The sequence below is a fragment of the Cervus elaphus genome, chromosome 20 (assembly GCF_910594005.1).
Source record: "Cervus elaphus chromosome 20, mCerEla1.1, whole genome shotgun sequence".
Lineage (NCBI taxonomy): Eukaryota > Metazoa > Chordata > Mammalia > Artiodactyla > Cervidae > Cervus > Cervus elaphus.
The window spans coordinates 72,310,913-72,335,571 of record NC_057834.1 but is presented as its reverse complement, the minus strand read 5'-3'; the positions used below and the strand labels follow the sequence as shown (position 1 = coordinate 72,335,571).

Below are 24,659 nucleotides of genomic sequence, written 5' to 3'. Positions count from 1 at the left end.
ACAGTCCAGCTCTTTTGGCCCACTCTGGTCTGTGGGGCTTTATCAGTCTTGCTCCTGTGATGTTCCGTCACACACTGTCTCATGGAAGGTTATGTACCGCCGTTTATATCAGTTCCTAGTTTGGTGTGCAGGTCCTTTCCTCACCGGAAGGGAGTTCCTGGGGCCACACTGGTTTATATTGGCACCTTCATCACACTGCTCTCCTAGTGGATGTCTCTGTGACCTGGGGAGCCTCCTGTGGGATCCTGGGAATTTCTGCAGCATCCTTCTATTCCACAAGTTAGGGGAAAGCAACCAGCTTTTTTTATGCAGGGGAGGGGTATGCACTCAGTAATTGTTGGCTAAATGAGTGCAGCCTGCAGGAGGGAAGATGTTTTGAGTTGGTTTAAGCTCTTTATTTTGAAGTAACACACTCTATTAAGACATGGTGAGCTGTGAGCCTGTGACAAAAGCAACTCTAAAGAGCAGCATATTCAGTCTTCCAGGATGCTCTGGTCATTGGTGGAGTCTGTGTTCTCATCCACCTCCTTTCTGGGGTCTGACTGTGATGTGGTACATTTTTTTATCAGTCATGGGACAGCTGGGGTTTTGCTTCTTGCTTAGTGGCCATAGAAAGCCTGATGAGGTCAGGGAAAGAGTTGCTCTCAGGAAGCCATGGGACTGGGTGGTTAATGCAGGTTTGCCTTGGGTCCTCCCAGCAAGGCCTGGAAGCAAGAGTGGGGAGAGGGGCCACAGGAGAGGTGTGCAGATGTGCTGGCTGGTGCCCGCCCTCTCAACTGCAAAGACCCTCTGAGAGAGAGAAGGGCAAGAGAGGTGCTGGGGACTCAGGCACACGGGAGGGCCCACTGCTCCTTGGGAGTGTTTCCAGGACCGCCAGGGCTCAGACACAGAGGGCTGGGGGAGCAAGTGCAGAGCAAAGACAGCCCTGGAGCACTGCCATTGTTTCAGTATTCATTCTGGCCAGTTCCTTCTGGGCAAGGAGCAGTCTGGGGGTGTGCATGTGACAACTGGACTGCATAGCTCATAAAAATGGGTCATTCAGCACTACAAATTCCTGACCCTAATCTCAGGATTAATTTTCATATTATTCTGTTACGATACGTATATGAAATTGGGAGAAAGATCATATACGTATTTGTTTATATGTCAGCATACTGAACACCCATGCACGCACTCCAGAATACATAAGAAATTCAAACAAAACGTTGCCTCTGGAGAATGGAGCTAGGCAAGTGGGAAACAGGTGTAAGGAGGAGACTTTCCATGTATGCCTTTCTGTTCTTTTTAAATTCTGAAATTACATGAATGCATTACCTTGTGTACATGTGTGTGTAAAACCTAAGACCCAAAGTCCCCGAGGATATTTTCTTGAAGAAGTAAGATCTAAAAGCTTAGAATTATGAAAGGTCCTTTATAACCTGCAGAAAGGGTCCAGAAAACCATGACATTCAGAGCATATGAATGAACAAAGAGCTTAAAGAAACAAAGAAAGGAAGGGAAGAGGGGAGGGATAAAGGAAAGGAGGAAGCAACATTCATTTACACACTAAGAATGTACAGAGTGGAGTTTGCCCCTGGCTCTGCCTGACCATCACACTGTCTCTAGTGTCCTAACAATCAAACGAAGAAGCCGAGAAAGGCACACTTACCCGGTTATTCTCAAATAATTCCAGGACGAAAGTGATGGCACTGCTATTGATGCCAATGAACAGGTTAGCACAAGATAAGGCCACATAGGCAGTGCTGGGGATATCAAACAGGAAGGATGCCGGGTACATCATGGGAATGACTGCCCACCTGTGTGAAATGACACAACTAGATATAATTCATTCCCCTCTCACACGGGGTCATATGTTTGACCTGATGAAGAGTCCAGGGGAACCAAAGAGATATTCCCTTCCTTGGTCTTTGCTCTTCATCTTTGAATGGAGACAACAATGCCTTTCCTGACCACCTCGTGGAGTTTTTGTGAGGAGCAATGAGATAGTAGCTGTGAATGTGCCTTGTAAATTATAAAACCTTACACAATATATAGGAGCATTCTCTACCCTGCAACACTTCTGATTCTAGTCTGGGTCAGCAAAGTTGGGCTGAGATTCCCACAGGCTAATATTCATAGTTCACTGGAGCGGATATGTCACACTCACACTTGTTCCTGAATTCTCTAAGAGAGATGAATAGAGGCCATTGCTCTGGCAAGACACTGCTGGCCCCTGTAGGAAGGGCCAGGTATCCTGATCTCCATTTTGCAGATGGGGAAACTCAGGCCCCAGTGGGGTGAATTACTTGTCCACAGTTATATGTATAGTAAGTGGTGGGCTTGGATATAAAGTCATATGCTCTGTAATTCTATTGGATTTAATCCTTGTGTTATTTTCTGGTCCTGACCCAGGAATGACTTTACATTCTTCTATTCTACTTGTACTATGTACAAGTAACTTTTGGCTGGTACAGGAGACACTGGGATGGACAGATTGACCACAGATGAATGAGTCAGAGCTGAGTGAGGAACTGGGCAGTGATGGATTCTCAGACTTTGGTCAGGCCATAGTTTGAGTGGAGGAAGATTAAGATTCAAACCATAGGGGGTGTCTCCATTGTTCCTGAGTGCACTGGGCTGCAGGAACACCTCCGTGTGTGGAGTCAGAAAGAGAAGCCAGCCAGATTCCTGATCAGCAGCCGCAGACCCTGCCAGGAACTAGAAGCTGATCTTGACACTGGAAACCCAGGTTTTCTGTCAGAAGAGCAAGCTTCTCCCCTGGCTTCCCTTCCCATTAGCTAACGGCCCACAGAACTCACCCATACAGCATCAGCAGTGCAACAAGGGCTGGAAGGTTGTCTGAGGAAGTGTAGGCTTTCTTCTGAAACCCGATGAAGATGCCCACCACCAGTGCAGCACTTACAGTGTAATTCATCTTGAAGAGAAGAGGGGAGCAAGGCACTTAATCTCTGCACCTCTGTTTCTCATTCAGTAAGACAAGGGCTGGGCCAGGCTCCTCCAGGACTTACAGTTTGGGATTCTGATTCTATTTGTATAAACAGTTCTTGGCTAGCAAACGTATGTAAAGGTGTCCTTCGTCCTCCTACCCTACCTCACCCCCACCTCCCTGCACAGGGAACCTTCAGTTGTATCTTTTGAAACAACGAATTATAAAATTCCACCTGATTTCTCCTCTTTCTAATCAGCCTCAAATTTCTGTTGATTCTACTTTCTAAGCATGTCTCCAGAATTGAGAAAAATTTATAGAAAAATCCTTGGTCTCACATCACTTCCTTCCCTCTCTTCTTAACAGAATTTAGTCCATCAGGCTGGCCAGGGAAAGGTGGGCAGTCACGGTGAGGGTTGGGGAGGAGTCAGGATGGCCCCAAGCAGAATGAGAACCTAAGAAGGGCTCCATGGAGGTGACCTGGTACGGGGTGTTGGAACCCCAGGGGGGGTCAGGATGGTGTCCTTACAGGGGGCTGATCTGGTGTGGGGTATCAGAGCCAGAGCAGAATGGAGAGACCTGCACAATAAGGCGGGTGGCTGGAGGAGGGAGAGGAGGGTGTCCACACAGTGGAGAGGATGAAGGCAGAGACGGGGAACTTAATACATACAGGTGTGTTGCTCAGGCAGGTAAATGAGTCAGGGGCAATAGCAACCAGTTTTTCATTTTTGGAGAAGGGAGTTACAAACATGGAAAGACAGAAACCAGAGTGAACCTGTAGTGCTAGATTGGAACTAGTGGTGTTTTTTAGTGAATGTTCGGTTCAGTTTTGTTGGATTCCCAGGTCCCTCAGTGGTAAAGAATCCTCCTGCCAATGGTGGAGGCAGGTTCAATCGCTGGGTTGGGAAGATCCACTGGAGAAGGAAATGGCACCCCTACTCCAGTATTCTTTCCAGGGAAATCCCATGAACAGAGGACTCTGGCAGGCTACAGTCCGTAGGGTTGCAAAAGAGTTGGACACAACTTAGTGACTCAACAGCAAGAACAACAACAATTGTTCAGTTTAGTTCAGCACATAGATGAAATACAGATGCACATGTGTGTATGTCTGTGTATATACATGTGTATCTCACCTAGCTGTCTCCACTGTGAAGGCCTGGGACCATTGATACCCCAGGGGCAATGAATATGTTCACCACCAAGATCTTGGTTTTGAAGGACATTTTCCACTGGAGGGAACCAGAACTCCTTGGGGAGATGACTGACTCCAGGGTAGGACTGGGCAGAGAACTTGGATGAATTCAAGGAACATGCAGACATAAGTCAAAAGGGCATGAGAGCTGGCTTGGAGGAGTTCCTATTGGCCAAATGGGGGATAATCTGAGCACCAAAATCAGTAAGAATGGTATCAGATTGTAATCTGTGGATTAACACAGGAACCATGACTCCATAAAAGCATAAGTAAACATACGAACAAATGGAAAGTTTGATTTTAAAAAACCAGGATATTTACATAACTTCAAAGTTGTTGTTTAGTCACTGAGTCATGTCCTGGGGAAGGAGGTGTCTGTGTATGGTTGATGTCCACGTCCCAGAAACAGACTTGAAGAAAGTGACCTCTCAGCTGCCTTACAGATCTTTTTTTCTTTGAGGTAAAGCAATCTCTTGAGGATTGTTACAGTTTTACTTTTGTGTTGGATGAAATTTAAAAGATTACTTTGTGGTTGGGGAGCTTACTCTGTTTCAGTAGGACTCCATGAGGCTAGAAAACTTTAAAAATTGTGTTTTCTTTAGTGGAAGTTTTAAGTTTCTAAATAACTCCTCTCATCTTATTGTGGAGGCCATCTAAAAATATCATTGATACCCCAAATGAAAAATATTTAGTAACCTGGAAAATTGATATGAAATTAGAACTTACTTAATTCTTTCATTTAATGGTAATTTAGGTTTCAAACCCTGGAAAGAGAAAGGAGATGAAGAAATAATTTTTAAATGTCTGTTGTTGTTGTTTAGTCACTTAGTCATGTCCAACTCTTTTGCGACCCCATGGACTTTAGCCCATCAGACTTCTGTGTGTGTGTGTGCGCGCGCTCAGTGGTATCCAACTCTTTGTGAGACCACAGACTGTAGCCTGCCAGGCTTCTCTGTCCATAGGATTTCCTAGGCAAGAATACTGGAGTGGGTTGCCATTTCCTTTTCTAAGGGATCTTCCTCACCTAGAGATCGAACCCATGTCTCCTGGATTGGCAGGTAGATTCTTTACCACTGAGCCACCAGGGAAGCCCTAGCTTCAAAGTACCGCTCTCCAAATCCTGATTAATTATAAGGGGAAAAGAGTAACTTTACAGTGGACAAGCTCAGCAGACACCATCTTAATCAAGTGGCAAAAGTGATCATCAGTAATAGGACAAATTGAAATTAGAAGCTACCTGATAGGATGTAGTGAGCAGAATAGAGCATCCATTCATGAAACTGCTGCTATGACCTGAATCCAATCATGAGGAAACATTAGGCAAACCCCAACTAATGGACATTGTGCAAAACAACTGGTCTACGATCTTCAAAAGTGTCAAGTCATGAGTGTCAAGGAAAGGGAGGATCCATCCCAGGCTGAGAGATTGAAGAGACAGGGCAATGCAATGCAGTGTGTGTGTGTGTGTGTGTGTGTGTGTGTGTGTATGTGTGTATCTTATGAGGAAGTTACTCTCAAATGGCTCAGAAAAAAGTTTCAAACTGTATTTTCAATGTTGTTATGTTTGTGGTTATTTCAAAATTTAAAAGAAAAGAAAACCAGATGATATATTAAAAATAAGAACTTACAACATCACATATGTGCTGAGTGAATGATATAAACAATGTGTTTGTTCATTTATTCAACAATGACCTCAGGTTATCTTTTTACCATTGGCCAACGAGGGTGCTTAGTTCCAATAATATAGCTCCTTGAATTGACTCCAGGCCATTCTTAAAACTCTAGAGCATCAGGAAGCCTGCTGGCATCATAGTCACCATTTCCAGGCTCTTTGTTAGACTGCCAAGGGTCTACTTCGCTAGAATCATCTCCCATTCAGACACTCACTTTGTCTTTCCATCCACAAATTTCTCCTTAGGCTCAGAGATCTCTGTCTATAGCCAGGCACATGTGTGGGTCAGCCTCAAATGTAATTCTATTCCTTGTCTTTGAAAAAAAAAATAGGATGCAAAACCAGCACTTTAATAGCTTTTCAGTGCAGGAGAGCCTAGCTTCTCTCATGTTTAAAGCACAGGCCGTCATGAGTGACTACAAGTGATGTTCTTGTTCAAAGGGAGGCTTGTTGTCTCTGACCTCCTCCCCGTGAGTTCATAAGTGTTTCCTCAGGTAGACAGAAGCTAGAGGAAAGATTAGTTGCTACTGGTGATTACCAGTTTTATACTGTTAAGTGATGGCTGCTTAGTAAGTTGAGTGAGAGAGAAGAGATCGTGTCTTCATAAACCCTAAATCTGTCATCATTATTAAAAATCATAGTGGGAAAGGTTGTGTTGGTCTCCATCATGATATATTCTATCTCCACATGAAGTGGAAGACTAACATCTTCATGTTAGTCTTAGAATGTTGAGATAAAACAAAGTATTTTGTTACCCAAGATGCCTGGAATAGACTGGAATTGGTGTCAGAACAACTCCCAGGTTATAACCAGATCTTTGCTGTCAAGTCATTTGGACCCTGTGACCTGTAGTAAAGTAGCCCATCCTGACCCCTTTCTTCCCCCACCAATTCTGATTCTGAGGTAGTAGTCTGCTTCTGATTTGATAAATAGCTTTTTCTTCATGTTCTCTGAAGTGGTAGCTCATCTAATATAATGAAGATCTGGTTGGGAAAGCAAAATAAGGCCACTGGATAAGGGTTTCCAGATTTAGCAAATAAAAATGTAGAACATGCAATAAAACTTGAATTTCAGGTCAAAAACTGATAAATGTTTTTGGGTAAGAATGCAATATTTGAGGGGGAGTCAGGATAAACTATACTAAAAATTATTCATTGTTTTATCTGAAATTTAAATTTAACTGGATATCCTATGTTTATCTGGTGACTCAACCACAGTGGAGGTTCCATTTTACCCACTTTGAGGGTGGGCTGAGATTTAAGAAGAGTGTGTAGAGTGAAGGACCTCTTTATATTACCTCTTCAGCTCCAGATTATTCCCAGGAAGGCCAGCTTCAGGCCTGCTGAGCAGTAATTTTTTGGTGGGTCAGAAGGCCCCTTGTGCAGGACATTTGGAGCACCCCCCACCTCAGTTGCTAAGCTGCGCCCTGCATCTTTCCCCAGCTTGGGCCCTGGGCATGGCACCTTCTGGCAGCCCTGGCCATATGAGAGCCCCACCCTGCTGGGTTCCTTCAGTCAGAACAGACACAAACACCCACCACCTTGGGCCCAGGGTGCCGTGACCTGAGACTTACCATGTCCCAGAGGAAGTTGGTCAGCCAGTAGGTGGTGGGGCTCACTCCACTGACAAACTGGAGGTGCTTGGCCTTGTTCACCCTCTCCTGGATCAAATAAAGGACAAAGCTGGCAGGGACGAAGGACATGGCAAAAATCACGCAGATGGCCACTACAGCGTCCACCGAAGTGGTCAATCTGCAGAAGGATGGGAGACACGGGGAGAGAGAGGTAGGTGAAGGAGGAGGAGTAGAAGCGGAAGGAAAAGATCAGGCTCTGCAAAGTCCTCGCCCCACCCTAGGGAGCAGCCTCCAGAACCCCTCTCTTAACCTGAAGCTTGTCATCCCACTTGACTGTCTAAATCAAACTGGGTCAAGGTGAAGGTGAAGTGGAGATTTGTGTGTTTCCTGTTCTAGGCTGATGTTGAATGTTAAAGTTATGTAATATATAACCAATGTATGTAATATCATACACTGTTCCCTGTTAATATGAAAGTCTAGACACATTCTCTTTGTATTATGTTTTCTAATTATTTGTTGATTGTGTATAGGAATGGATTTTTACCTCAAAAATATCATGCACTATAATGCTTTTATTAGTTCTAATAATTTGTCTATAGATACTCTTGAATTTTTATGTAGATAGATATATGGTTTGTGAAAAGAAATACGTTTTAAAAGCAATAAATTATTAAATCATGCATTTAAGAAACATATCAGAACACAGAGAAATGTTACACTATAATGTAAGTTTAAGTGAGAAGGGAATAGGCTGGTTATGCGGGCACTTGGCAATATTCACTCTTTCCTGGATCAGGTAGAAAGCATCTGCCTGAGGGGGCAAGTGTGGGCTGAAATCTAACCCAGCCTTCACATACGAGCCATGAACTCTGGTGTGGGCCAGTGCCCACCTTGACAAAGGAACATGTTTTCATACTATGTTGCTTCCGTCGAGTCCAACCCTTTGCGACCCTATGAACTGTAGCCCGCCAGGCTCCTCTGTCCGAGAAATTCTCCAGGCAAGAATACTGGAGTAGTTTGCCATGCGCTCTCCTCCAGGGGATCTTTCCAACCCAGGGATCGAACCCGGGTCTCTTTACATCTCCTGCATTGCAGGCGGGTTCTTTACCACCAGCGCCACCTGAAGCACCTTTCACTAATTCCCACAAAAGCACTATATGTGCTGGTCGATGCCCCTGTTAAAATGACAGATAGCCTGATCCACACATATAGTAAGATTAGAACAAATGATCAGAAGGAAACACCAAAAAATTGTTAGAGGAAATACCCGAAATTGTTGGGTTGTAGAAACTTAGTCCTTAAAACTCTCTTCTATAAACCTTATTTGATGAGCATATACTATTTTATATACTATTCTTATAATCACAAGACTCCTATCTCATATTTCATATTCAAAAGGCTTGGCAGAAAGTACAGAAACTTAGGTTAAGTGGGAATGGACATAAGACTATTTTCCCTCAGTCTAGGGCCTCAGTGGGTGTCCCAAGGAAGGTCCCTAGGGCTTCAGATCCAAGTTTAGCCATGACCTTGAGCATGGTCAGGGCACTTGGAGTATACAGGGCCCCCTTACTGCCTTCCAGAAGGAATTCATACTAACAAAGGCATTCTCACCAAATATGGGCCTTTGATAAGGCAAACATGCTACAAATTGCAAAAGAGTGATGTTTTTACTTCTTGAAGCTGAGCCTATGCTTTAGGAAGGTAAGGATATGTTGACAGGTCCAAAGCCTGACTGTCTGGGGGAAATTACTGGAATCTAAGATAATTACTGCTGGGGCGATGAAAGATTTACTGAACTTCCCAGTTCCTGGCAGTCATTTTGGATATTGGAAAGGAGACGATTTGTGTAAGTTCCAGGAGCAATATGTTACCAAAAGCCAAAAGGGAATGGAACCAAACATATGCTTATTTTCCAAATAAGGGAGGAGAAAGAATGGCCAAGCAGTTTGGTGCAAGGAATCTCATGTTTCTGTGCGCCTGATTAAACAAGCTTGCCATCCAGTCTGGCAGCTCCTGCTGGTGAAAACCCTCCTGCGGCAGTCAGAGTGGAGAAGGCGACAAGAACTCTGTGAGGCTGGGGGCACGGTGGCTTACACTGTGATCTCAGAGAGCTGCTCCTTGGTCAGGTTCAAGGGCTGGCTTATGATGGTGATGCCATACTCCTCGGGGTTCTTGTCCTTGTGCAGGCTAGCCCGTAAGATGGCGTTGTGGGCCACGTTGAGGAAGCTGACCAGAGCATGCCAACCTTTGTTGTTAAACCACACCTAGAGGGCAGAAAGGTGGTTTCGTTAGGCTCTCCTCCACAGGACACTCTGCTGTTTAAACAGAGCTGTTTAACGGCAGCTGTTTAAAGAAAAAAAAATGAGCTGCAGGAAAAAGAATGTGAGCAGGAGGAAGGTTTTGGCAGCTGGGAGACATTTCATGCCAGATTTCAACAGGAGGAGGGGTGGAATTTAATTAAGCTGGGAAAATAAAAATAAAACCACCACCAGCTCATGTGAGTTTTTAGCTCTAGGCAGATCATGCAGGGCCAATACCTTAATGTTGTCTTCAGTTTCTAGTTGTTTAAGGAAAGCAGGCATTTCTTTAGCCGCCTCTCTGGTGATAGGGCCCTAGAAAGCCATAAAAAACAAACAAGAGGGTTTCTCCCACTCCCCCTCACCACATCTTCTTAGCACTCGTGATCATTTCTATTTCATAGGTGGCAAGTTGAAAGTCCCACCAAATCTTCAGTCTGTTTACATACCCCGCTCACATTCATTAACTGGCCAAGGTCGCTTAAAAATCCGACAAGCGCTTCTCCAGTGATGGGGGGAGCTGGGAGCTTTCCTCCAATAGAAATTCCTCCATACCTGACAAGGGAACAAGAAGCCCTCAGTTCTGTGTCATGAACCATGTGACCATGTGGGTGCACCTCATGGCTGTCATAGCTCTCAGTTTCTATAGGAAAAGGTGCATTTTTGTAGGAATTGTCTGGACTAGCGGGAAACATGGCTTCACTTTACAAACTAACTTTTCACAGCTTCTTCCTTATCTCCAGAATGCAGTCCTGACTCCTTCTGAGCTTGGTGTCTGCCAACCTCTCCAACTTCACCCTCCTCATGCCTGACCTCCAGTGGCCCATTCCGGCCATCCAGTCATACCACAAGCTCCGAGAGGTCTCTTTGCCTTTGCAGGGCTGCTAGTTTCTCTGGATGCCTTTCCAACTCATCTGTCCCGTGTTGTCTTCTCTTTGAGGTCTTCCCTGACTTTCCCCCACCCCTACGAGTGGTTCCTCTTTTGTGCCGCTTCTATACTTTGCAGGTACCTCTAGTGTGCTGGACTCACCACTGAACCTGGCCCACTGGGCCATCCTCTCTTTGTGCCTCTCACCCATCCCTGCGTCAGGGAGTCCCTCACCACTCCCTGCCTTGACTCCTATCTGGTCTTCAACTGCGATCCTAGCCTTGGGTCTCTGCCTGTCTAACACATCCTCCACACTGGTGCCCTAACACTGGCCTGGGCGTGTCACTCTCTGGCTTAAAACTCTTCAATGGCAGCATAAAAGCCAAACTTCTCAACAAACAAAATTAACTTATTGAGTGGGGGAGGCAAAGGAGGAGAACTTCATTTCTTAGAGACTCAACTTGTCCTCCTCACCTCCCCACCTTTCTGCTTCAGTTGAGGCCCCTCACTACTCTCTAGGGAATGATTCTAAAAGCTGAATTTTACTTTCATGGCCTAGAGCCTGTCCAGGAAATCAAGTCAACATCAGCTCCACATTCATTCCAGAGGCCCTGTTCCTGAGGGAGCTTAGGGAGGCCAGTCACTCATAGACTGTCTCTGGAAGATTCTCAAACCTGAGGAACCACATGAACCTCCTGGATACCTCAGGAACAGGGTGAGTTTGGGGCTGGGCCAGACTCCCTGAGTCTTAAATGGAATGGGCCAAGGAATGCCAGGGCGAAGGATACTTGTGCTCTTGCTATAAACTGTTATTTGCTTGGAGGTTTTAGAACCTCCCTGAAGGACAGTGCTCCGGAACTCCTCTTCAGGAAGTATCCCCTCTCATTTATGTCCTCCGAGAAGATTTACTGCTGAGCATCTTCTGGGTGCAGGGTGTCTGTAGCCACATATCCCTTAAGACATAACTTATAAATTCCTGAGCACATTCGGAACAGCTCATCCATTAACTTTGAGGTGTGACTTTTTAAATGTGCAATAATTTAAAATAGATCACTCTGAGATTTTAATTTCTTACAAAAATAGTTTCTTACCTCTGTTCATTGACCCAGAATTTGCTCTTCAAACTGAAAGCCAAAACAAATCATACAGTGAATACAACAAATATACAGGAGTGTTAACTTTCTTCCCCAAATGCCCACTGGGGTGTCCCAGTCTTCAGGGGCATTTTTTGTATTTCCTGATAGCCCTTCACAGGCCAAGGGCTGAGCCTGAAAAAAATCTGTGGAGAAAAGACTGTTTTCTATCCCTTGCCCTCCCGTCACATCCTGACTGCTGGGCCTTCTGGCTGGCCCTGTTGTAAGGTCATCTGTCAGATGATCTGGACCCAGAAAATATGACGATGACCATGCCAGTGTGGAATGAAGGCTGCAGCCCTCCCCTCTTCCACCTGGCAAGAACGAGACTCTCATAATCACCTGCACGCTTGGAGGAAGTTCTGAATTACTCCTAGTGCAGAGTTTAAGGGACTGACTTCCAGCCAACAAGGGACAAAATTACAAGATAGGAAACACAGAACCAGCTCTAGTCCTCATAGTTCAGGCTCACAAACTGTCTTCGCCACAAAGCACAAAATCCAAAATTCCACACTGCAAATGTGCTGATGAGAACAAAGGGTGGGATGGGGTCATTGTTTACTGCATTATTGAATAAATTCTATGCACTCTGCTTGCATTTTCGTGCTGGAATGGTATTCCTCATTTGCTAACTGCTAGCTTGGCACTCCTTTCTCAGCAGCTGCTTTCACCATCTGCAGTGTGTTGTAGTTAACTGAGTCCATTAATCCTTTGCTTAGGGACTGGAAGAGGAAGCAACTGAAACTATGACTAAAGTTAGACAGTATGTTTTATTTTAAAATTCCGGAGAACGTGGGGCTGAGCCCAGGGTCCCCTCTAATCCTCTCTCCATAGCATGCTCCTGTCTCACTGTTCGCTGTGACGGGGCTGCCGAAGTTGGTCCATCCTGGGTGGAGCTCGGTGAGAACAGCTGCTGAGCTGAGAGGAGGGCACTGGCATTGGAACGGGCAGTGATACAGGGGACAATTCACAGTTAGAGTACTCCAGGTACCGTCACCCTGGACAGCCTGCGGGCTCGCGTGGACTCTCTCCCGCTGCTTCGCTCCTACCTTGGTCTCATTGTTTCCCTTCGCCTTGTTGCTTCTTTTCCTTTTGGATTCTCTCTTTGCCGTCTCCCTGTCCCCCTTACTCTCCCTCCTTCCTCCAAACTTCACCTCTCTTTTTGAACTACTTAAAATATGAGACTGTATTTTGGAAAAATTCTATACTTTCTTATTTTACTTGTAGTAGTGCATGGGTTAAACTTTGCTCGGCCCAAACAAAACCAAAAACAAAACAAAATTAATCATCATAAGTTGCATTTGACTGGTATATGCCCCAATTGCCTTTTCTATCAGTTGAGACTTTCAAATTAAGAAAAAGAAAAAATTCCACTGCCCTGATTGTTGAAAAGTCATGAGAGGAAATTATCTTCTGATCCTAGTTAATATTTTCCCAAGGGAGCCAGGATGAAAAGTATAAAAAAGTATCTTACCTGCTTCGGATAAGAGCAGGATATGTCTTTACCAGGAAGTCGGAGACATTCCTGTCTGTAAGGTCCTGCAGAATTTCAGTGCTGCGTTGTATTCTCTGAAGCAAGGACATATCTGCATTAATTACTTCTGAATTTGAGGTGAAACTACTTGTTCTTTTCCAAAAATTATTTGTAGACTCAACTACTGGGAAAACAGTAAAGGATTGGTGTCTCCCTAGTTCCCACAGCAATGATGTGAAAGTCACTTTCAAACCCTCTTTTTTCTTTATTCCACTGACGACCCAGGATAGTTTTCACTTCAGAATCAATCTCCAATCCATCTGCATGTCTCCAGCTCTACCACTATCACCCTAAACCAAGTCTCCACCCAGGCATCACCTGGACCTCTACAGACGGGTCTCTGCTTCCTCCCTGGCCCTCCACAATCCATTCTCCTTTCAGTAGCCAGACTGAGCTTAAAAAAATAATCAATTAGAATATAGCATTTGCCTTGCTTACCACACTCCAATAAGCCCCAGGACCAGATCCAAATTCATTACCAAGGCTGAGTTCATCTGTAGGTACCCCCTCACTCCCCGTCCCCCCCACTTCTCCTCTTTCTTTAATGCACACCTCTCATCCCCTCCCTCTCCCTGGACAACCTCTCATGGCTAACTTGTCATCGTTCAAATCTCAGCCCAAAGTTTATTCCTCAGAGAAGTATTTTCTGTATCCAGTCACACATGGTAGTATTGTCTTCACACCTTCATGTCTATCTGAAATTTTCTTTCCAATCCATCTGTTTACTTGCTTTTGTCTGTAGGATAGGATACAAATTCTATGAGAGCCAGGACTTTTTCTGACTTTTTAGCTATTGTGTCCCCAGCACCCAGAATAGTATCTGGCACAGAGCTGACACAATAAATTGTGATGTGAATGAAAGAACTCAAACAGTGCCTTACAATTGACATCCCTGAAAATTCACCTAGAACTCTGAGGTAATCAAAAGATTTTCGAGAATTCAAAAGTTTGACCACCAGGGGGCACTTTAAATGTGAGAATCAGTCAGTTCAGTCACTCAGTCGTGTCCGACTCTTTGCGACCCCATGAATCGCAGCACGCCAGGCCTCCCCGTCCATCACCAACTCCGGGAGTTTACTCAAACTCATGCCCATCGAGTCGGTGATGCCATCCAGCCATCTCATCCTCTGTCGTCCCCTTCTCCTCCTGCCCCCTACATAGCATTTAATTTCTGGTCAGTCATGAACCTGGGGTGTCAAGAGTGCCACCCAGAGGCAGACGAGGAAATTCCTGGCAGGGTAAACCACCATCAATATACATCATCATTCTTTTCATTTTTCCATGGTTTTTGTCTTTCCCGCCCCTTTCCCATTTTACTCCCTTCTCCAATTCACTTTCTTCACCTTGTTACTCTCTAACTCTAGGAGAACTAGCATAGGCTGAATGCTTACTGTGTGCCAGGAATCGTGTTAAATGCTCTACATACATCATCTCAATCCTCACATCCTTGTGAAAGAAGGGTTGCTCTAATTTACAGACAGAAACTAAGGTTCAGAAAGGTCAGCTAACTTGTACCATGTTATAGAACTTGTGGGTGGCTGTTCTAGGACTTGAATCTGCATCTCTCTGACTCCATAGCCCTGCTCTTTTTACTCCATCACCTGCTTCTAGAGCTGCAAATGGCACTTGGGTGAACTGCTAGGCTCCCCGGGTGGAATCTAGGTTGGAACAATGGCTGGTGACTGGAAATTTAAGACAAAATATTTTCTAAAAATTCTGTCAAATGCAATACTCCTACAATTTTACCTCTGTGCATTCCAGAAGTCACGGATGGAGCCCCTCCTACTCAGGACCCAACACCATTCAAAGAATTTTAGAGAAGGAAAGGACCCTAGAGAAGAACACATCCACCACCCCATTTTCCATTTGGGGACAATTTACGACCTCTGAATCAAGCCCATACTCTGGTCTTACTCTGGGCTGAATGGGGGAGAGTGTGTGAATGAGTGTCGTGAGTGGGTGTGAACACACACACACAGAGCAGCCTCTATGCAGATCCCTGATACAGGTGCTCCTAAGAGAAGCATGAATGATGGTGAGGAAAAGCAAGAGTCATAGGAAACCACAGGAACTGATTTGCTTTTTATCAGACTTTGGCTCTGAACTTTTTTTCTCAAGGACCGAGGACTAACCACTGCACAGGGTCACAGGCTCAGTGCCCTGACAATGAATGAATTTGAGTAGAAGCAGCCACAGGGCCCCTCAGCAAACCCAACAGAAGCAAAGCTTCCTCCGGGGTACCAAGAAGTGGGACAGGCCCTTGAGTTTGGGATCCCTGGATTCCCTGGTGGTTCAGTGGGTAAAAATCTGCCTGCAATGCAAGAGACACAGGAGATGCGGGTTCAGTACCTGGGTGGGGAAGATCCCCTGGAGGAGGAAATGGCAATCCACTACAATATGCTTGTCTGAAAAATCCCATGGATGGAGGAGCCTGGTGGGCTATAGACCATGGGGTCACAAAGAGTTGGACACGACTGAGAGACTAAACACACACACACATGCACATGATCCTATAGTGGCTAAGTTATGATTCACAAGGAAAATATATTGCTTGGGAAATAGAAAGGTTTATGCTTTTAGTATAAAAAGAGAGGAACGTAGGATGTTCACAAACACAGAATTATTTATAAGCCAGAAACTGTGATGGATGCTATGGCAAAATGCAGTTGTCCCCCATTACTGCTCTGCCTTTCTGTCATATGGCATAGGTTGGGTACAAGGCCACTCAGAGCAAAGACTATAGTTCTCTGTCTCCCTTGACGTTCAGTTCAGGCCAATGATGTGCACTTGAAAGTGCTGTGTGGTCGCCTCTGGAAACCTTCCTTTAAAGATTGTGTGTTCACACATATTGCCCTTTCTTTTTTTTTTAATCCCTTCTTCCAACTGGTGCCTGGAAAGGTGATTCTGCCATCTTGGCCAATGAGGTTGAAGCCTGTTTACTATAAAGGAGTGACAAAACAGAATACCATGGACCACCCACATAAACTTTTACACAAGAGAGGCAAGCTGTGTCTAATTTTATCCCACTGTTGGAGGCTGTCATCACTTGAGTTGAATATATTTCTAAACAATAGTTTCCTTATCCACTTTACCTCATTTAATTCTCATAATAATGTTAAGAAAGTACATGTGTGCATGGTAAGTCGCCTCAGTCATGTTTGACCCTTTGTGACCCTATGGACTGTAGTCTGCCAGGCTCCTCTGTCCATAAGGATTCTCCAGGCAGGAATACTGGAGTGGGTTGCTGTGCCCTCCTCCAGGGGATCTTTCTGACCCAGGGATTGAACTCACGTCTCTTATGTCTCCTGCATTGGCAGGCAGGTTCTTTTACCAGCTGAGCCATCTGGGACCCCTAAGAAAGTGTAGTTATCTTCAATTTATAAGTGAGGAAATTATCTCCCATTTATTAGAGAGGCCAAGTAACCCATCCATGGCTCTCTGATGCCAATGATGATGGTGCTCATCCCACTGCCTCTTGGGGATTTGTTCATTCATTCATTGGCAAACCATGAGAGATGACCATATAGGACCCAGCTCTGTCCTAGTCAGCTTGAAGGCCTGTTATCAACCTTAGACAAAGTAAGACTTCTCTGGCCCAGCTCACTGTCTCTGAAACCCCATGGAGAAGCTCACTGTGATAAATTATGGCGTTTAGAACCCCATGAGGATGCCACTCAGAGCCAAGATTGCTGATATCCTTGAAAAACACAGATTGCTAACTCTGTGGTGTGCATGTGTGTGTCTGTGTATGCATGTCAATCACACAGCACATGGCAGACTCCTTAAGATTGTTAATAAGTGCGCACTTGGATGGACCCTACAACATTGTTTATAACAGAGAAAAATTGAAAACCCACATGTTCAGCAACGAGTGAAAGTTGCTCATTCATGTCCAACTCTTTGCAACTCCATGGACATAGTCCATGGAATTCTCCAGGCCAGAATACTGGAGTGGGTAGCCTTTCCCTTCTCCAGGGGATCTTCCTGACCTAGGAATCGAACTGGGGTCTTCTGCACTGCAGGCGGATTCTTTACCAACTGAGCTATCGGGAAAGCTCCTATCAGCAGTGAGAGATGCTTGCTTGCTTGCTTGCTCAGTCACTTCAGTCATGTCTGATTCTCTGCGACCCCATGGAACACGGCCCGCCAGGCTCTCCTGTCCATGGGATTTTCCAGGCAAAAATACCGGAGTGGGTTGCCATTTCCTTCTCCAGTGATAAAGTATGAAGTGAGCGAAGTGAGTGAAGTGAAGTCGCTCAGTCGTGTCCGACCGTTTGCAACTCCATAGACTGTAGCCTACCAGGCTCCTCCGTCCATGGGATTTTCCAGGCAAGAGAACTGGAGTGGGTTGCCATTTCCTTCTCCAATGAGAGATGAAATAAATTAAAGCAAATCCAAACAGTAGGATAGTGTGCAGGCATGTTATGATGAGGTAGATGTATATTTACTGATGTGGACGTATGTTCACGATATGTTATTGATAGCAGGTTTCAGGACAACATTTTGAATATAACCCCGTTTGAACAAATAAAAACTAAATGTTATTGGTGGTTATTGCCAAGGGATAGGGTGATATCTTTTTGTTCTGACCTATCTGTATTTTCTAATTTTTCTATACTAAGCATGTATGATGTATTATTTTCTAAATACTTGAATATATTTTCTTACTAGATTGAACGGGAGGGTTTAATGGAAATGAAACTTTTGGTCAGGGACTTCCTTCGGTTGGTGAGGACCCAGAGCCTCACTCAGTCCTTCACTTAGCTGTTAGCCCCGGGGGGAGGTACCTGAGGGGGCGGGAGGCCCCCCGCGCCCTCAGGGCACTCGGGGAGCATGGTGAGCTTCTCTCTGGTGCTGCACCTGCAGGAAGGCGAAGGCTGGTCCGCTGTCCATTTCTGCTGTTGGAGCAAGTGGGTGACGTCCGGGGACACGGATGGAGTCTTCCAGGGGCTTGAATTTCCACAGGGGAGCTCCCTCATGGAAGACAAGAGCATATTCCACACTCAGATCCAAAGTTTATAAAAACTCCTAAAAATGAGAAATAGCACCCAGCCCTTTCCTTCTTAGCCATTTTTTCCCCTTTCCTCAGAACCATGCATTTTCTTCTACTCTTGAAGGTTTCTGCTCAAGAAAAATCAAGACTAGGATTTTGTTGATTGACTGTGGGTCTGAGCAAAGATTGTCTAGAATGATTTAATTTCCCTTTTATCTGCTGGCAGCTCTGTTGAGGGAACAAATACAAGACTTTGAAATTAGTCTATTTTGGTCCTCACAAATAACTCTGAAAAAGACTAGATGAAAAAAGCATCTAAAATTATACTGAACATTTAAAATTCTTGGTGTATTTCAACCACCAATGAATGAAAGCATGACTTTTCCTCTAGAACTCTCTTCTCTACACTGAAAGCAATATTGAAAGTTGGCCATATATGTAAGCAGTGCCATTCTAGGTCCAATTACACAAGAGCAGACCCCCATCTCTTTCCTTCCTCCTTTAGATTCCTTTCGAATAAGTTGTGAGTAGCATATGTCAACTCAGTTTGTAACTTAATACTGAGAATTATAGAAATAGAGACTTATCCAGTGATGCAGAGGCTTCCTGAAAGCTAGTGAACACCCTTGCACACAGGTGTTGAAGGAGAGGCCAGGTGAGTGCTGCTCAGGGGGATGGAAGTGTCTGAGTAATATAGATGGGGTCTTGCCAACCATGCCATCCTGGGCCCCCACTATTGGGGTCTCCCAGGGCAGCTGTTGGTGTTACAGCAGGGGCGCATAGGGACTTACGGAAGCCACTCTTCCTTCAGGCAGCGGTTGCCAAAGCCTGGCTTATTCACAAGGACATCTGCAAGTGCCGAGAGCCATTCACTGTCTGGCTGGTCCATGCTAGACAGAGTGAGAGGGGCATAGTCAATGGACACGTGACTGGGACAGAGGAACAAAGCCACCAACATGCAACTCAGCAAATGTCTACTGAATGGGTACTGTGTGCCAGGCATGTACACAGGGCCTGGGACGCTGCCTTGATGTGGCTCTGGGTCTCCTGAGAAGGGGGTAGGTAGGCTGCCTGAACACACTCAGTAATCTGATGCCGTATCATGTCTGCAATTCAAAACAAGGGAGCTTAAACCCACTCACCCACTGTCTTCCTTCTCTTTCCTTACTCCTGGCAGTCTTGGGTGTCCACATGACGGTCACCTTTCCCAAGTGGCAGGTAAATTATCTTCCTCTCTGAGGGCAGCCTGAGGACCCCTATCACACTGGTGACTGTCCCAGAGAGTGGGAAGTTCAGGGCCCCACCAAGCAGCAGGGGCCCCAGGGGCCCCACAACCCAAGGAGGTGAATGATGACCTTTGGAGACGAGTCTACACACCTGAAGAAGGTGTACTGCTGTCCATACATCCAGGGGTGAAGGGTCAAAGCAGGATATTCACCAAAAGGAGGGATGATGAGGGAAAGCATTAGAGCCAAAAACACAAAAGTGGCCGGGAGCACAATCTGTGGGAAAATAAACATAACTTAGGCTGTGGGAAAATAAACATAACTTAGGCTGTGGTATGTTACATACACACACACACACACACACACAGAGTCTTTTAAACATTCATCCGGCAGCCTCATACCTAGCTCCTAATAGAGATGAACATGATGGGAGGATGTGCAAAGGCAAGTTGTAAAGGAGAACAGAGGACATTCCACCCTTTGAAGGGTGGTTGAACCAGGCCAGTAATGAACCCTAAAGTAGGCCAATGCTCAGCCAGAGGTGAACCAGAGTATCTGCTTCTGAACAAAAAATCTAAAGAGAAAAAGCAGACAATGACGTAGGGTCTGCAGAAAATGAATAAAAACGTGATTTTACCTTCCCCTATAAAAATAAAACCAATATTAATATATTCATTATTATGCTATTTTTCTCTGCTAAGTGTACTAGAATACTTGCAAAGAAGCTTCATGTTACCAAGAAGAAGCAAAGTTTGGCAGGGAGAAAACAAAGCTGACAGAACCCAAAGGTGGTACCCGTGGCGATGTCTGACCCCACATGCACAAGAAAGCCTGGGAGAGGATGGGGAGGCTGGGGAGGCCACCAGCAAACAAGCACAGCCAAAGACTGCAGTAATACCTGGGCCAGGAAGTCCTTGTGGCTGCGGATGGTGTGCTGGAACCTCTTGACCAGCAGTGCCTGCACGTGCTGGACGACAAGCCGCACTCCTGAGTTCAGTCGGCGGTGTCCCTCCCGCTCGGGTGGAGGCTGGCCCTCCGGGTGAGCCGCTGGTTCCCTGGGGCAGCTGCTGGAGCCCTGGGAAGTCTGTCTGGCCTTCTCGCTAGGACCCAAACAGGGCTGTCGAAGGTTGATGTTTTCTCTTTTCTGCTGAATCCCTCCTGGTTTGGAAGACGGAATGAGTAACTTAGAAAAACATTCACAAGGTCAACTTTTTTCTTACTGTGTTAGTTTTCCCTTCATTTAAGTTAGAAACAAAATATCTGTCAGGAAGGTTAATAAAATTTTTAAAATTCTACTTTCTGATATAAATCATCTATAGACAAAAATGCCTGAAAGTGCTTAAAAATTCTCTATACAGTTAAAGAGGATAAGACAGAGAGGTTCAAAACATATAAGCAAAAAAAAAAAAAGAAAAGTTGCAGAACAATACGTCTAATAAGACCATATTTATGTTAGAGAGCACGTGTCATATGGACAGAAACATGTTTTATGTATACACATACACTCATGATGTGTACACATGTGCAAAGTTCTGAAAGAATACCTGTTAATTGTTAAAAGATCACTTCAGGGGCAGAGCTGGACAGGGCAGGGGATGAAGTGGGAAGGGTTAGCCTTTTTGTATTATTTGAATTTAACAGCTAAATATATTCATGTATAACCTGTGTACATGAAAAAAAGAGTCAGCTTGGTTCTTCCTATATTTCTAGAGGTCACCAAGAAGTAGAAAGTGGAAAGACCAATAAACTAGGAGTTGGGAGACCTGGGTGTGAATCCTGACTCTAACTAACTAGATGTGCAAATTTGTCTAAATGACTCAATCTGTCTGAATCTGAGTTTTCTCATCTGTAAAATGAAAACAAGAAAAGGATTATTATGAAGATTAAATGAGCTAACATATTTGAATGTGCTTTATAAACCATCGCAAGTCATCAGCTATTTTGAAGCTAGAGTGTATCATCCCTGATTAAAATTTATTTGCAGAATGTGCTGCTGGACCTAGAGAGCCTAGAAGATGGCTGGTTGGCCCCCCACTTCTTTCTCCTAAAGCCCTCCAGGACAAGAACAACTGCAAAGAGAGCTGGGTCAGCTGAGCCATTCTTTCAGCTAATGTTCACAGGCACCTGCAGCGTACCAGGCTCACTACTCAGAGGGTGAACATCTGTAGGCTCATCATTGACCACTCAGCATCAGTGTCCCAGTTCTGCCTCCTTTCTCCTTATCTGGACTCAGATTTGATGTCTTTGCTGTGGCTGGCCCTCCCTCTGGTAGGAGGGCAGCAGCCCTCCTCTGCTGCCTGTCTTCATGTCTATCCTCTGAGCTTTGCTCTCTCCCTGAAACCCCACCCAGGCTGGAGTCCACTGCTCAGATCAGAGTTGAGGGCTTCAGGCCTGTTTGTCCCTGGCTCTCTGCTACCCTCTAGAGGCCACTGGTAATGAGACATCCTTCAGAAATGGCCTGGAGCCTCTTGGTACCATGCAATGACTCCATGGATGGCCACAGACTCCTTCAGACTCTGAAGACAAGATCAGGAAAACGCCATGCGCTAAAACAGAGCCCTTTCAAACAAATGCAATTAGCAATCTGAAAAATGGGAGACAGTAGGAGTGTGTAATCGAGGGCCCTAGATTTGAGAACTGAGACCAAGGAATAAGACTCAGAAGCCTGTATGACTTTAAGGCAAGTCATCCAATTTATAAGCGCTATTTCCCCAGATGTTCTTGCCTGGAGAATCCCGTGGACAGAGGAACCTGGTTGGCCACAGTCCATGGAGTTGCAAAGAGATAGACACAACTGAGTGACTAACACTTTTACTTTCCTTTCCCCAGATGGGGCCAATCCCTGCCCTACCAGCCTCATAAGGTTATAGTGACAATCAAATAAAACAATGGGTATTTAGTTTTCTGTAAAGTATAAGTTATGGCTGAGATTGAGGTAAGAGATATTTGTAAATGCTGAGATGAGGGTATTGCTGAATCGTTACCAGAAATTGCATACTGTGTTAAGACTTGGCATGTTTTAACTCATTTAATTCTCTCAATAACCTAGCTATGACAAAGCTAGACAGTGTATTAAAAAGCAGAGACATCACTTTGCCAACAAAGGTCCGTCTAGTCAAAGCTATGGTTTTTCCAGTAGTCATGTATGGATGTGAGAGTTGGACCATAAAGAAGGCTGAGTGCTGAAGAATTGATGCTTTTGAACTGTGGTGTTGGAGAGACTCTTGAGAGTCCTTTGGACTGCAAGGAGATCCAACCAGTCCATCCTAAAGGAAATTAGTCCTGAATATTCATTGGAAGGACTGATGCTAAAGCTGAAGCTCCAATACTTTGACCACCTGATGTGAAGAGCCAACTTGTTAGAAAAGACCCCGATGCTGGGAAAGATTGAAGGCAGGAGGAGAAGGGGATGACAGAGGATGAGATGGTTGGATGGCATCACTGACTCAATGGACATGAGTTTGAGCAAGCTCCAGGAGATGGCGAAGGACAGGGAGGCCTGGCGTGCTGCAGTCCATGGGGTCACAAAGAGTTGGACACGACTGAGCGAGTGAATAACAACAGCCTTCAAAGGTAGATATTATTATCATCCCCATTTGGCATATGAGGAAACTGAGGTACAAAGAAACTAAATATTAATAAGTACTAGGGATATAATGTACAGCATGATAAATTTAATTAACACAGCTATATGTTATTAAGGGAATGAATCTTAAGAGTGTTCATAAACAAAAAAAGAGGCTAAGTATCTATCCAAAGGGGCTTCCCAGGTGGCACCAGTGGTAAAGAACCCGTCTGCCAATGTAGGAGACATAAGAGATGCGGCTTAGATCCCTACCTAGGTTGGGAAGATCCCCTGGAGGAGGGCATGTCAACCCTTCTCTGGTATTCTTGCCTGGAGAATCCCATGGACAGAGTAGACTAGCAGGTTATAGTCCATAGCATCGTAAAGAGTCAGATGTGACTGAAGCAACTTAGCACACATGCATCTACTCAAAGCCACTCAGTCAACAAATTATAGAATTCAGGTTTGGTGTTTGGCCTGCTTCACTGTAGAGGCTACACTCAACTCCTACCCCCGTCTGTCTCTTTGGAACATCCTAATCTATTACTATATCCAGAATGACCACTCTTCTGATGCATAATTTATTCTTCTAAGAGGACCTAATTATTAAGCAGAAGCATTCTGTGCAGATTAAAGGCCCCAATCCTTGAGTTCATCATAGCTTCTAATATAAATTATCATGTTTTCATTCTGGTCTTGGTTAATGGAAGTTTTTGCCCTTGGGTGAGTGGAGGGAATTTAATTCCTGTGTCTGAAAAGCTGGAAAGAAGACCTGGGCCCTGTGGTGAGCTGCTCTCGCTCCCTCCAGAGCACTGCTCTTTACTCCCCACGCTGCCCGGATGGCCACCACACAACCTACCTGGATCCTGGCACACATGTGGGCTGATATATTGGACCATTGATAGTTCTAGACATAGCTGGGATCACTTACAAAGCAAGATGAAAACCATGACTTAAGAGCAGGCACCAGAAACAGAGAGGAAACAATCTTTGAACAGGAAGATCCTGTGGTATGTCACACTGGGGAGGAAGAGGTAACCAGTGGCAGGTGCCCAAGTCAGCAAAGGTGAATTGCTTCAGAGCTCCACCCATGGCCAGGGAGAGGGAAATGGAACAAGAAGAGAGAAGCCAGGGAGAGGATTTTATCAGAGTGGGCGGATGCCTGTTTTTCTATCAGAAGTGGCCTGTGTTGTGGCAGGTAAGGCCTCCTGCATGTCCATCCCCCATTCTCCATCCTCCACAGTAAAGACCACGTAAGTCATGAGTGCTTTTTGTGGCTCTGAGATTTAGTAGAAATTGTGGAAGGGGATAACTGGTGTCCAGGCTCACACATATGGAAGAGAAACCCCCAAAACCCACAACATTTATGGTCCCCCCAGTTTCAAAATTCCTCGGGGCACTAAATCAGGGCTCAGAACCATTTTATCTCCATCCCACAGAGGCCAGGGTGTCCTAGCTGGCATCTGGATTGTATTTATTGTCCCCATGATCTCTAAGAACTCTGTGAGCTGTCACTCTTGCAGGCAGGAGTGGATCAGAGGCCTGGTAGAGAGAAGAGGAGAAGATGAGGATGGTGATGTGGAAGGAACAGGAGACCAGGAAGTGGGATGAGAAGCTTGGAGGTGGTAGAGCTCCCAGCCTGACCTTCTTAAGACTCCTGATTCATCTAGCATCTTCCCA

At 45.1% G+C, this 24,659-nt stretch overlaps 1 protein-coding gene across 1 annotated transcript in view; it reads right to left on the bottom strand.

Annotated features, from left to right (window-relative positions):
* The window catches only part of ABCA4 (ATP binding cassette subfamily A member 4), a 150,722-nt gene that overhangs the window by 18,358 nt on the left and 107,705 nt on the right, over positions 1-24,659 (bottom strand). The window contains exons 27-38 of the mRNA XM_043878203.1: positions 20,313-20,572; positions 19,566-19,690; positions 18,980-19,078; positions 17,983-18,169; positions 13,136-13,230; positions 11,620-11,652; positions 10,110-10,215; positions 9,901-9,975; positions 9,458-9,627; positions 7,364-7,541; positions 2,799-2,914; positions 1,649-1,796 (exon numbers count right to left, since the gene is read on the bottom strand). Of these exons, the coding sequence (XP_043734138.1) occupies positions 1,649-1,796; positions 2,799-2,914; positions 7,364-7,541; positions 9,458-9,627; positions 9,901-9,975; positions 10,110-10,215; positions 11,620-11,652; positions 13,136-13,230; positions 17,983-18,169; positions 18,980-19,078; positions 19,566-19,690; positions 20,313-20,572 (1,592 nt within the window). The remainder of the gene's footprint in view (positions 1-1,648; positions 1,797-2,798; positions 2,915-7,363; positions 7,542-9,457; positions 9,628-9,900; positions 9,976-10,109; positions 10,216-11,619; positions 11,653-13,135; positions 13,231-17,982; positions 18,170-18,979; positions 19,079-19,565; positions 19,691-20,312; positions 20,573-24,659) is intronic.